Source organism: Cebus imitator, unplaced genomic scaffold (assembly GCF_001604975.1).
Source record: "Cebus imitator isolate Cc_AM_T3 unplaced genomic scaffold, Cebus_imitator-1.0 Scaffold169, whole genome shotgun sequence".
Classification (NCBI taxonomy): Eukaryota; Metazoa; Chordata; class Mammalia; order Primates; family Cebidae; genus Cebus; species Cebus imitator.
This window is the reverse complement of record NW_016107484.1, coordinates 936579-948463: the sequence shown is the minus strand read 5'-3', so window position 1 is coordinate 948463 and position 11885 is coordinate 936579. Positions and strand designations below refer to the sequence as shown.

Genomic DNA, 11885 nt, shown 5'->3' with positions numbered 1-11885 from the left:
GGGAGGGGGCTCAAGCGATGGTCCGGGCCCTCTTGAGTCCGGGCAGCATCGATATTGGTTGCCTCGGAGCACCACCTGCGATTTCACACTCTTAGGGCGGGCAGTGACGCCAGTGCTGGATAACGGCCTTCCTGAGCCTGATGCCTCTCATCTGGGCACTGACAAACGGGAGTCTGCCTTGGCATCAGCACACCCGGGAGAACACGAGCTTCAGGGCGCCGAGACCCACAGCTAACTGTCCCACCAGTCAGCATCATGCTGCCGCCGCTGGACAGGGCTGCATCAACCACCTTTTCTTTCTTTTTTTTTTTAAATATTCCTTCCAGCTAAGCTAGCAGAGGGCGGTTCCGTGACATATGAGCAGGGTGGCAACTGCCATCAACTCCCCGCACCCGGCATCTGTTTATTACAGTCAATTTGGAAATAGCTGCCCGCAGGGAAACTCCTGGCCAAATCCCCAAAGAACATGCTCAAGCCAAAAACACCAGTGTCTCAGGCAGCCACAGCTTGAGGACACAGATGTTTAAAAAAAGACCTTTTTGTTTGCATCACCTCGAAGCACAGCAGAGGGCCGGGTCTGCACAGGTCAGGCAGCCAGCAAGGGGACCCAGGTGCCGTGGCGCCAGCAGGAGCATTTGTTCAAGAATTGAAAGGCACAGGGCAGATTGTGGAAATGATTCAGCGGTGACTGAGTCAGAAGGGGCCACAGATTTCATTTTTTAAAACTTTATTTTGAAATAATTTTAGGCTTGCCAAGATAGTGCCATGTTCCCTGGACCCCTCACCCGATTTCTCTAATGTGAACATCTTACACAACCGTGATACACTGACCAAAACTCAGAAATTTTGTGTGTTTCTTTCTTTCTTTTTTTTTTTTTTTTTTTACAATCTTGCTCTGTCACCAGGCTGCGGTGCAGTGGTATGACCTTTGCTCACTGCAACCTCCAACTCCCTGGTTCAAGTTGTTCTCCTGCCTCAGTCTCCCGAGTAGCTGGAATTACAGGTGCCTGCCATCACGACTGGCTAATTTTTTGTATTTTTAGTAGAGATGGGGTTTCACCATGTTGGCCGGGCTGGTCTCAAACCCCTGACCTTGTGATCTGCCCACCTCTGCCTCCCAAAATGCTGGGATTACAGGCACGAGCTACATCGCCCAGCCTGTTTGTTTTGAGACAGGACCTTGCTCTGTCACCCAGGCTCACATGCAGTGGTGCAATCATGGCTCACTGCAGCCTCCATCTCCCAGACTCAAGAGCTCCTCTGGCCTCAGCTTCCCAAGTAGCTGAGACCACAGGCATGCTCCACCATGCCCAGCTAATTTAAAAAAAAAATGTTTTGTAGAGACAGGATCTCCCTATGTTGCCCAGGCAGGTCTTGAACTCCTGGGCTCAAGTGATCCCCCCAGCTCAGCTTCCCAAAGTGCTGGGATGACAGGCATAAGCCACTGCGCCCCGCCCAAAACTCAGAAATTAACGTTGGTGCAACACTATTAACTAAACCACAGGCTTGAGCTGGATTTCACCGGCTTTCCTATTCATGTCCTTTTTCTGTTTCGGGAATGGGTCCAGGTGTCCACACTGCATTTAGCTGCCATGGTTCCGTCTCTTCTGATCTACAAGAGTTTCTCCATCTTTCCTTGCCCGTCAGACCTTGGCATGTTTTTGAAAAGTGCTGGTCAGGTGTTTGGTACAGATTTGTAGTATTTGTAGAAATGAGTGGGAACGAGTACCCTTGGCCTACAAGGCAGAGGTGGGGTGGTGGGCACCCTGTGGGGCAAATCCAGGCTGCTGCCTCTGTGTGCAGGTCTTCAAGCTAAGAATGGGTTTCACATTTTTAAACGGTTGGAAAAAAAAAAAAGAAACAAAAGACAAATAATATTCCATGATACGTGGAAATTATTATGAAATCCAAATGTCAGGGTCCATAGGTAAAGCTGGGCTGGGAGGCAGCCAGCCACAGGTATTCTTTTCTGTGTTGTCCCTGGGGCTTCTGCACTACATGGCAGGATTGGGAAGTCACTACTGAGGCTCTTTCGCCCCAAAAGCCTCAATATTTACTCCCTGGCCCTTGACAGGGGAAGTTTGCCCGCCCTGACGAGGGCCCGGTGAGGACCTGCCATTCGCTTTCATTCCAAAGCTAAGTTACCTATGAAAAAAGCACAGAGCAGCTAGGCGCGGTGGCTCACGCCTGTAATCTCAACACTTCGGGAAGCAGAGGAGGGTGGATCACCTGAAGTCAGGAGTTCAAGACCAGCCTGGCCAACATGATGAAACCCCGTCTCTACTAAAAATACAAAAATTAGCCGGGTGTGGTGTTGCAGGCTGTAGTCCTGGCTACTCCGGAGGCTGAGGCAGGAGGATCACTTGAACCCAGAAGGCAGAGGTTGCTGTAAGCTGAGATTGTGCCACTGCACGGCAGCCTGGGCAACAGAGCGAGACTCTGTCTCAAGAGAAAAAGAAAGAGAGGAAGGAAGGAAGGAAGGAAGGAAGGAAGGAAGGAAGGAAGAAGGAAGGAGGGAAGGAAGGAAAGAGCATGGAGGCTTCAAGTTCATTCACTCCATCATTCCACAAATACTTGCTGAGAGCTCATCGTCAAAACTAGGAGAGACAGCCGGGCGCGGTGGCTCACGCCTGTAATCCCAGCACTTTGGGAGGCCGAGGCGGGTGGATCACGAGGTCAAGAGATCAAGACCATCCTGGTCNCAAAAAAAAAAAAAAAAAAGAAAACTAGGAGAGACCCCTATTTGAGCAAACGGTAACTCCTGCTCAAATTCTGAGGTTGAGGGAGGTTACTTTGCACCAGATGTCTTCCTGATTCTCAGGCACAGTTTCTGCTGTGATGACAATAGCCGCCGTTGTATTTGGAGCTCTACCCTGTGCCAATGACGCTTTACTCGCACCGTCTCTTCTCATCCGCACCACCATCGCAGGAGTTGCTCCGGTAGGAAACTGAGGTCTAAGAGCTTAGCCACACCCAAGGGCGCACAGGTGGCTAGAAAGTTGCAGAAGCTGAACAGGAGGGCGGCAAGTCAGTGGGTTCCCGGCGCAGAATGCTGTGCGGGCGAGGCCCTCACCTGCAGGTGACTGGGGGTCTGCAGCAGAGAGCTGGCACTGGGGAGGCTCTTGCTGGTGCCTGATCCAGAACGCACAAACCGGGATGTGAGAGTCAGCCGGCCACAGGCCCTGTGTGGAACACACAGGAATCTTTCTGCAAAGGAGCATCACAGTGTGTTTCTGATATTCCGCGTTTAGTCCCTAAGTGTGATGCACACGGGAGCTCCACGATGCTGTCTCCTTTGCTGTCCCCTCCTGCTGTCGCTGCCTTCCCGCCTCCCCTGCCAGGAGCCTGAGCTCTCTTTGCCGTGCCCTCTTTCCTGCTGATGGCACCAGGCTGCTAGGGCCTCCCTTTTCTCACCTGTGTGGCCACCAGGCTGGGCCTGCCCTGACGGGAGGTGAAGAGGACCTCCTGGGGCTGAAAGGGGCTGCCCTGCCTTTGTCAAGGAAGTTGGGGGACAACAAAACATAAGCACCTTGGCCGGGCACAGTGGCTCACACCTGTACTCCTAGCACTTTGGAGGCTGAGATGGGTGGATCACCTGAGGTCAGGAGTTCGAGACCAGCCTGGCCAACAGGATGAAATCCCATCTCTACTAAAAATACAAAAATTAGCCAGGTATGGTGGTGCACGCCTGTAATCCCAGCTACTTGGGAGACTGAGGCCAGAGAATCACTTGAACTCGGGAGGCTGATGTTGCAGTGAGCCGAGATCACACCACTGCACTCCAGCCTGGGCAACAGAATGAGATTCCGTCTCAAAAAAAAAAAAAAAAAAATTAGCTGGGTGTGGTGGCTGGTGCCACATTCCTGCAATCCCAGATACATGGACGGCTGAGGCATATGACTCACTTGAACCCGGGAGGCAGAGGTTACACTGAGCTGGGACTGCGCCACTGCACTCCAGCCCGGGTGGCAGAGCAAGACTCAGTCTCAAAAAAACAAAAACCAAAACACCCCACAGACACCTGCAGAAAGAGGCCCCCAGATAAGAAGGGTCCCCTGGCAGGCTGGGCTGGGTGTGGGGCGGCAATGCCATTCATGCCAATCCTGCTGTCCATGGTGATTTTGGTCTCCTCGGTGAACATAACCATAACCATGATCCATAACCAGGGCTCTACCTTCCCCTCCTGACTCCAGAGGAGACACTAAAGCTGGATGGGCAGAGAGAGAGCATCCGCCTGCCCCGGGCAGTGTCCCAGCTTACTGAGCCCGCCCGCCACAGTGGGTCCAACTAACCACAGGTCGGTTCTGCTCAAGACAATTACAGTACACCCCGTCAATCGGAACCAAATCAGAGGGCGCCAGATTCAACGAACAAAGCCCGCCGTTGGTGTCCAGATTGCATCTAATTCTGAGTTGTTTTTTGAAGAGAACAAGTCATTTGAGAGTTTCTTGTTCCCTAAAATGTCCCCAGGAACTTTTTAACTGGCTTGATACTAGATCTCCTAAGCCCTCAGCAGCTGCAAAATTGATTCATAAAGCTTGTTTTTCTTTTCATGTTTTTTAAAAAGAACAAAATGTAAACTAGGTTGCAAAGCCCTGGTGACACGGTCTGACAAGCTGGCGCCAGCAGCACCTTGGCCCGTGCTGTCTGCCCCGAGGTCACAGTGACACAGCCTGGTTTGGGGTAGACAGTTCCGTTACATGTTCCGGGGCATTCCAAAGACTCACTGTGCCAGATTTCCAGCTGGACCCCACGTAGTGGAGGGGGCTTCGTGCATGAGTACCGATGTGGTTGTCATTGTTTCTCTGCTGCAGAATGTGCCTTCAGAGAAAGCCACTTTAAGCGGATCCGAAATGTTATCTTAGATGCTGGTTTCTCTAGGGAAGAAGCTGGTCTGGGGGGTGTGCTGGGCGGAGCGTGTTGGAGAATGACTTCTGGCACCTTTGCCTGAATGAGACCTCAGAATGGGTGACAAAATTCTGAAGTCAGCCTGTAACTCTCATCTGTTCACACTACAATGCTATGCTATTTTCAAGGCCAAAATCTTGCTATAAACTTAGTAACATCCCCTAAATGTCCCAGAGCTGGGGAACCGGCCCCGCGGCCCAGCGGAGTGTGAGGTGGCCAAGCCACCACACTGGTGAGTGTGGGTGCGAGGGAGGCCCCAGCCTCTGCTGGGTGGGACTATTCTGTGGTTTCTGGCCCAGGTGCAGCGTGAACGGATTCGGGGGGACTCAGAAGGGCTTCTGCATTTTCCTGGCAGCTGCCACTGGGGTTACGCATGGCTAGTGATGCTCTTTATAACGGCCACACACCGCCGTTTGGGTGTTTTGCTGATAAGAAGCCACAATCCGGGACTCTCAGGAGCCTGGCACACCCGGCACTCCCACCCCACCCCACACCAGGCAGGGGTGATCCACACTGGGCCACACTGGGTGGAGGGTCCAGGCAGCCCTGCAAGGAAAGGGGATGAGGCCATGGACCATCATTTCCCTGGACCATATGTGTTGTGAGGCAGGTCTGCTGCAGGCTGAGGACCCCTCTGCCCTGAGACCACGCCCCTCTGTATTCCGTGCAATCCCATGCAGGCGGCATCGCCAGAGACCCAGGGATCCAGCCACCAAGTATATCCAGCTGCCAGGGTTTTTCTTGCCTCCGCCCACTTTTCTATTTCAGAAACAGTGGAATGTCCAACTTTGTGAATTCCATTGCTCACCAGAAATTTGCTTTAATGTCTAAATGTTCTAAAGATGGGGGGGGGGGAGGGAAATACATAAAAAGCAGTGCCTCATGAAAAACATAGCAAGTGCATCCACACACATCCAAAGTCTTTTGTGCTTTAAACATTCTTGATAACTTCACTGACCATCCTGGCCGGAATCTTCTGAAATGGTTAAGCCAAGAATTCCAGTTGCGAATATTTCTGCAGTGATTTCGTCCGGAAGTTCTTCTTCAAGGCAAATTTCTGAACCTAGCCAAAACAAGAAAAGAACACCAAATGCCTTCATGATAATTATGTTTCTTTCTCTGTTGCCTAGGCTGGAGTGCAGTGAGCAATCGTAGCTCATTGCAGCCTTGATTTACTGGGATCAAGTGAGACTCTTACCTCAGCCTCCCAAGTAGCTGGGACTACAGGCACACACCACCACACCCAGCTCATTAAAATTTTTTTTGTATAGACGGGATCTTGCTATGTTGCCCAGGCTGGTCTCAAACTGCTGGCTTCAAGTGATCCTCCCACCTCAGACTCCCAAAGTGCTGGGATTACAGCTACCACGCCCGGCCACCATGATTACGTTTCTAACTCAGAAGGATTTTCCAAAAACACAAGGAAACGCTACTAAACAAAAAGAAGAGGTGCTTTGTGCTGTGATGTGGCTTTGATTCCTTGAAAACCTCTGGGTGGAAATTGGTTAAAAATCTCTCCTTTGCAGAAAAGAACATTGTTAACCAAATCTCTGCAAACCTCTCTGGAAAGCCTTAACCACATGGTATGACTGATTTTTCTGTTTCAAGGTACCTGGGAACACAGCATAAATATATAACAATTGGTAAAGGCACATTCTGATATCCGAAGTACATGAAGGAATGGGGTAGGGAGAGCTTGCAGGTTGGGAATGACCCGTTAGATACTACAGTCTGGAATTATCTGAGTTCAGGGACTTTGTTTACTTTGATGTGGGGAATGGATAACAAAAGGAGAGAGAAAAGGGAATGCGTGAGGGGCCTTTGCACCCTCCTCGGTCGTGGTGACGGTGGTGGGATCTGACCACCCCTGGGCTTGTCAGCAGAGGTGCTCCTGCACCTGCGAGCCTAGAAGAGCCGTTTAGATTGGTTCCTCCCGAGCTGAAAGTCACAACCCTAACGTCAGGTCCAGTGCACTAAAAGAAGGTGAAAAATACTTAGGCTATAGCAGGAAGGGAGAGGAGGATGACCTTTAAAAATCTGAAAGTTGGCCTACATGGTGGCTCACGCCTGTAATCCCAGCACTTTGGGAGGCTGAGGTGGGCAGATCACGAGGTTAGGAGATTGAGACCATCCTGGCTAACAGGGCGAAACCCCATCTCCACTAAAAATACAAAAAAATTAGCTGGGCGTGGTGGCATGCACCTGTAGTCCCAGCTACTTGGGAGTCTGAGGCAGGAGAATCGCTTGAACCCAGGAGGCTGAAGTTGCAGTGAGCCGAGATCGCGCCACTGCATTCCAGCCTGGGCGACAGAGCAAGACTCCGTTTTAAAACAAACAAACACAAAAATTCAAAAGTTTTGGCAGCCTGCAGCTGAGCTTGTGCTGCCCACCAAGTTGTTGCTCTCTCCTTCTCCAAATCCTTCTCTCTGTCTCTTTTTTAAAAAAATTGAGCCGGGCGCGGTGGCTCAAGCCTGTGATCCCAGCACTTTGGGAGGCCGAGGTGGGTGGATCACGAGGTCAAGAGATCGAGACCATCCTGGTCAACATGGTGAAACCCCGTCTCTACTAAAACCACAAAAAATTAGCTGGGCATGGTGGTGCGTGCCTGTAATCCCAGCTACTCAGGAGGCTGAGGCAGGAGAATTGCCTGAACCCAGGAGGCGGAGGTTGCGGTGAGCCGAGATCGCGCCATTGCACTCCAGCCTGGGTAACAAGAGTGAAACTCCGTCTCAAAAAAAAAAAAAAAAAATTGAGACAGGTTCTCACTCTGTTGCCCAGGCTGGAGTACACTTGCACAACCCTAATTCACCGCAACCATGAACTCCTGGGCCCAAGTCATCCTCCCACTTAAGCCTCCTGATTAGCTGGGACTAACAGCATCACTATGCCCAGATAATTGTTTTATTTAATTAATTTATTTATTTTGAGATGGCGTTTTGCTCTTGCTGCCCAGGCTCACTGTAACCTCCACCTCCCGGGTTCAAGTAATTCTCCTGCCTCAGTCTCCCAAGTAGCTGGGATTATAGGCATGCGCCACCATGCTTGGCTAAGTTTTGTGTTTTTAGTAAAGATGGGATTTCACAATGTTGGTCAGGCTGGTCTTGAACTGCTGACCTCAAGTGATCCACCCACCTCGGCCTCCCAAAGTGTTGGGATTACAAGTGTGAGCCACTGTGCCCAGCCTGTTTTATTTTTTGTAGAGATGGGATCTCGCTATGTTGCAGAGGCCTGTCTCAGATTCTGGGGCTCAAGCGATTCTCCTGCCTCCTCTCCCCAAAGTGCTGGGATTACAGGCATGAGCCATGGTGCCTGGCCCCCAAGTCTTTCCTGGCATACCTCTTCTTCTGAAACAGCTGCCAAACTGGATCCTCTACTGGTGGCCAACATTCACCCACCCAAGCTGGCAAGATGACAGATCAGTGGAACAAAAGGAAAAACAAGCCCACGCACAACAAAAGGACGGACGGAGCGCAGGAACAAAAGCTTCATCTCTTCAGCGTGGCCACCACTCACTGGTCTTTCCATAACTTATTCATGTGGGATTCCCAAAAGACTTACTTTGCTATGTGCACAGTCTTAGGGAGAGTGGCTTCCACCAATCAAGAGAAATAAATGTACTTAAGTCTACAAGAAATTAGTGAGCCACGGCTACATGCCCAGACAAAGCCAGCCAGGGTACCTTTGACAGAGGAGGTTGCAGGCTCGGATTTCCATCCCTCAGGATTCAGGCCAAACAGCGAAGCAAAGCAATCCAACATCTCCTCCTCCGTCATGTGCTCACCTGTGTGTCACAGAGTAAGAAGGTGGTTGCTTGGCTCTTGGGGCTAAGCATACTCTCAGGGCTTGGGGGTTATTATTCAGAGGGCTTAAGGAGAATCATCCCACTTTTTTTTCTTTTATACAATTAAAAAAAAAATTTTAGGCTGGATGCGGTGGTGCCTGTCTGTACTCCCAGCACTTTTGGAGTCCAAGGCAGGTATATCCTTGAGATCAGGAGTTTGAGACCAGCCTGGCCAACATGGTGAAACCCCGTCTCTACTAAAAACACAAAAATTAGCTGGGTGTGGTGGCTACTTGGGAGGCTGAGACAGGAGAATTGCTTGAACCCTGGAGGTAGAGGTTTTAGTGAGCTGAGATCGTGCCACTGCATTCTAGCCTGGGCAACACAGCATGACTCTGTCTCAGAAAAAAACAAACAAACAAAAAATAACTTTTTTGGTGGATATGAAGTCTTACTATGCTAGCCAGGCTGGTCTTGAACTCCTGGGCTCAAGCGGTCTTCCTGCCTCAGCCTCCCAAAGTGCTGGGATTACAGGTGTGAGCCACCATGCCAAGCCCTTTTTCTTTAGACACAAAGACAATCTGGAATCCCATAGTACTGTCACATATACTTCCTTAATGGTGTTAAACAGGGTCCTCCAGGCAGGGAAAACACGTGGGTCTGGCACAGAGAAATAAGGCAGCATGCTGCTGAGACCAGGCTCTACATCATTTCAAATTCCTTCTTATCAGGACCACCCAGCTGGACTAGGATGAAAATGTCATCCAGAGAGAGTTTACTTGACATCCTCATGGACAATAATGAGAAACATAGTAGGTAAAAATTAAAAAGTTTACTTTGGTCTGGTTGCATTCCACAAATGCAATCCAAATCTTTTTATTCTTTTTTCTTTTTTTTTTTTTTTTTTTTGGCAGAGTCTTGCTCTGTCACCCAGGCTGGTGTGCAATGGCACAATCTTGGCTCACTGAAACCTCTGCCTCCCAGGCTCAAGTGATTCTCCTGCCTCAGCATCCCAAGTAGCTGGGATTACAAGTGTCCGCCACCACCCCCATTTAATTTTTGTATTTTTAGTAGAGATGGCGTTTCACCATGTAGGCCAGGCTGGCCTTGAACTCCTGACGTCAGGTGATCTGCCCGCCTCGGCATCCCAAAGTTCCGGGATTAGAGGTGTGAGCCACCATGCCCAGATCAACACAAATCTTATGACACCCTGTGAGATGGATCAGCTGGCATTTTTATTCCCATTTTACAAGTAAGGACGCTGAGTCTTGCTGAGGTTCAGGAAGCTGCAACACAAATTGCATTCTTCTGCTTTTTAGCTCCGGGTCCCTCCCATTACCTTGTACTTGCCAGGGATGCAGGTGGGTCAGCCAGATCCTTCGTGGCTCAAATCCGGTCAAATCACCTCTTTCATGAAAGACGGAGCTCCCACAGGGGCTGGCTCCCGACACTCAGTTCTCTACATGGGGAATGGCCCCAGGATGTTCCCAGACATCCCGGTGTATGTGCTTACCTTTGGTAACAAGCAGTTTCAGGAAGTCCTCTCTTCGGATGGCCTTTTCGCCTTTGGAGTTGGTATAACCGAGCACCTCAAAGCTCTTGTGGATGCCACTCAAGGTGTTACCAAAAGGTGGCCTGTGGTTAAGGTACACTCTGAGGAAATCTGGTAAGTTGATCTTGTCGATTAGCTTTCCGGTGTCCACATACTCCCCAAACTTGATTTCGTTAAATATATCCTCAATCTAGGGGAAATATATTTAAAACAGAGACCACAGTAAATAGAAAAGGCACCCGGATAGATTTCTAAAAATCAGAAAGTAGGGCTGGTGCGGTGGTTCACACCTGTAATCCTAGCACTTTGAGAGGCTGCGGCTGACAGATCACTTGAGGCCAGGAGTTCAAGACCAGCCTGACCATCATAGTGAAACCCCGTATCTACTAAAAATATAAAAATTAGCCAGGCACAGTATGAGAATTACTTGAACCCCAGAGGTTGAGGTTGCGGTGAGCCAAGATCATGCCACTGAACTCCAGCCTGGGTGACAGAACAAGACTCTGCCAAAAATAAAAATAAAATAAAAATTGGAGAGTAACAGACAGATGTTCATGGTTAGCTTAGAACATGTCTGTCATGGGTTGAAGTCCTAACCCCCAGGACTTCAGAATATGATCTCGTTAAAAAGAGGGTCAGTGCAGACAGGATTCGTTAAGATGAGGTCATGCTGGATGGAGTAGGTGGGCCTTTACTCCAGCATGGCGGGCATCCTTTTAAGAAAAGGAGAGAGTGCTCAGGCGCAGTGGCTCACACCTGTAATCCCAGCACTTTGGGAGGCTGAGGTGGGTGGATCACCTGAGGTCAGAAGTTGGAGACCTGCCCGGCCAAAATGGTGAAACCCTGTCTCTACTAAAAATACAAAAATTATGCAGTCGTGGTGATGAGCACCTGTAATCTCAGCTACCTGAGAGGCTGAGACAGGAGAACTGCTTGAACCGGGGAGGCGGAGGTTGCAATGAGCTGAACTTGTGCTACTGCACTCCATCCTGGGTGACTAGAGTGACACTCCATCGCAAACAAAAAAAAAAGAGAGAGAGAGAGAGAGAGAGAGAGAGAGAGAAGATGACCATGGAAGGCAGAGATCAGAGCGATGTAGCCTTAAGCCAAGGAATGCTAAGGACTGCTGGTACCCACCAGCAGCTGGAAGGGGCTAAGAAGGACTCTGTTCTTCTCAACAGTTTCACTGGGAGCGTGGCCCTGTTAACACCTTGATTTCAACTTCTGTGAGAGAACAGATTTCTGTGGCTTTAAGCCGCCCAGCTTGCGGGACTTTGTTAAGGCAGCCCTAACACTGTGTCAAATTTGTCAACACTGGCAATGAATACATCAGAAGCACTGGCATGAACTCGACTTCACGTGATCACCTTGCACCTAAGGACTGATAGTGCAACTACTTCCCTACCTGTGAGAAGATATTCCCTTCATTTTAAAGATAGAAGCATCAAGAATTTAGAAATTAGTCTATCTGAATAGGAAAATTTAGTGTAAAAGCCAAATATAGAAACTATGTTCCCAGTAAGTTTCTTTAGACAATTAACTGTACTGGCCGGGCGCGGTGGCTCAAGCCTGTAATCCCAGCACTGTGGGAGGCCGAGGCGGGTGGATCACGAGGTCAAGAGATCGAGACCATCCTGGTCAACA

At 49.8% G+C, this 11885-nt stretch overlaps 1 protein-coding gene across 1 annotated transcript in view; it reads right to left on the bottom strand.

Moving 5' to 3' along the window:
• Positions 1–5699: 5699 nt before the first annotated feature.
• CFAP251 (cilia and flagella associated protein 251) overlaps positions 5700–11885 on the bottom strand; it is an 84699-nt gene continuing 78513 nt past the window's right edge. The window contains exons 20-22 of the mRNA XM_037744181.1: positions 10203–10431; positions 8588–8689; positions 5700–5971 (exon numbers count right to left, since the gene is read on the bottom strand). Of these exons, the coding sequence (XP_037600109.1) occupies positions 5859–5971; positions 8588–8689; positions 10203–10431 (444 nt within the window). The 3' untranslated portion in view covers positions 5700–5858. The remainder of the gene's footprint in view (positions 5972–8587; positions 8690–10202; positions 10432–11885) is intronic.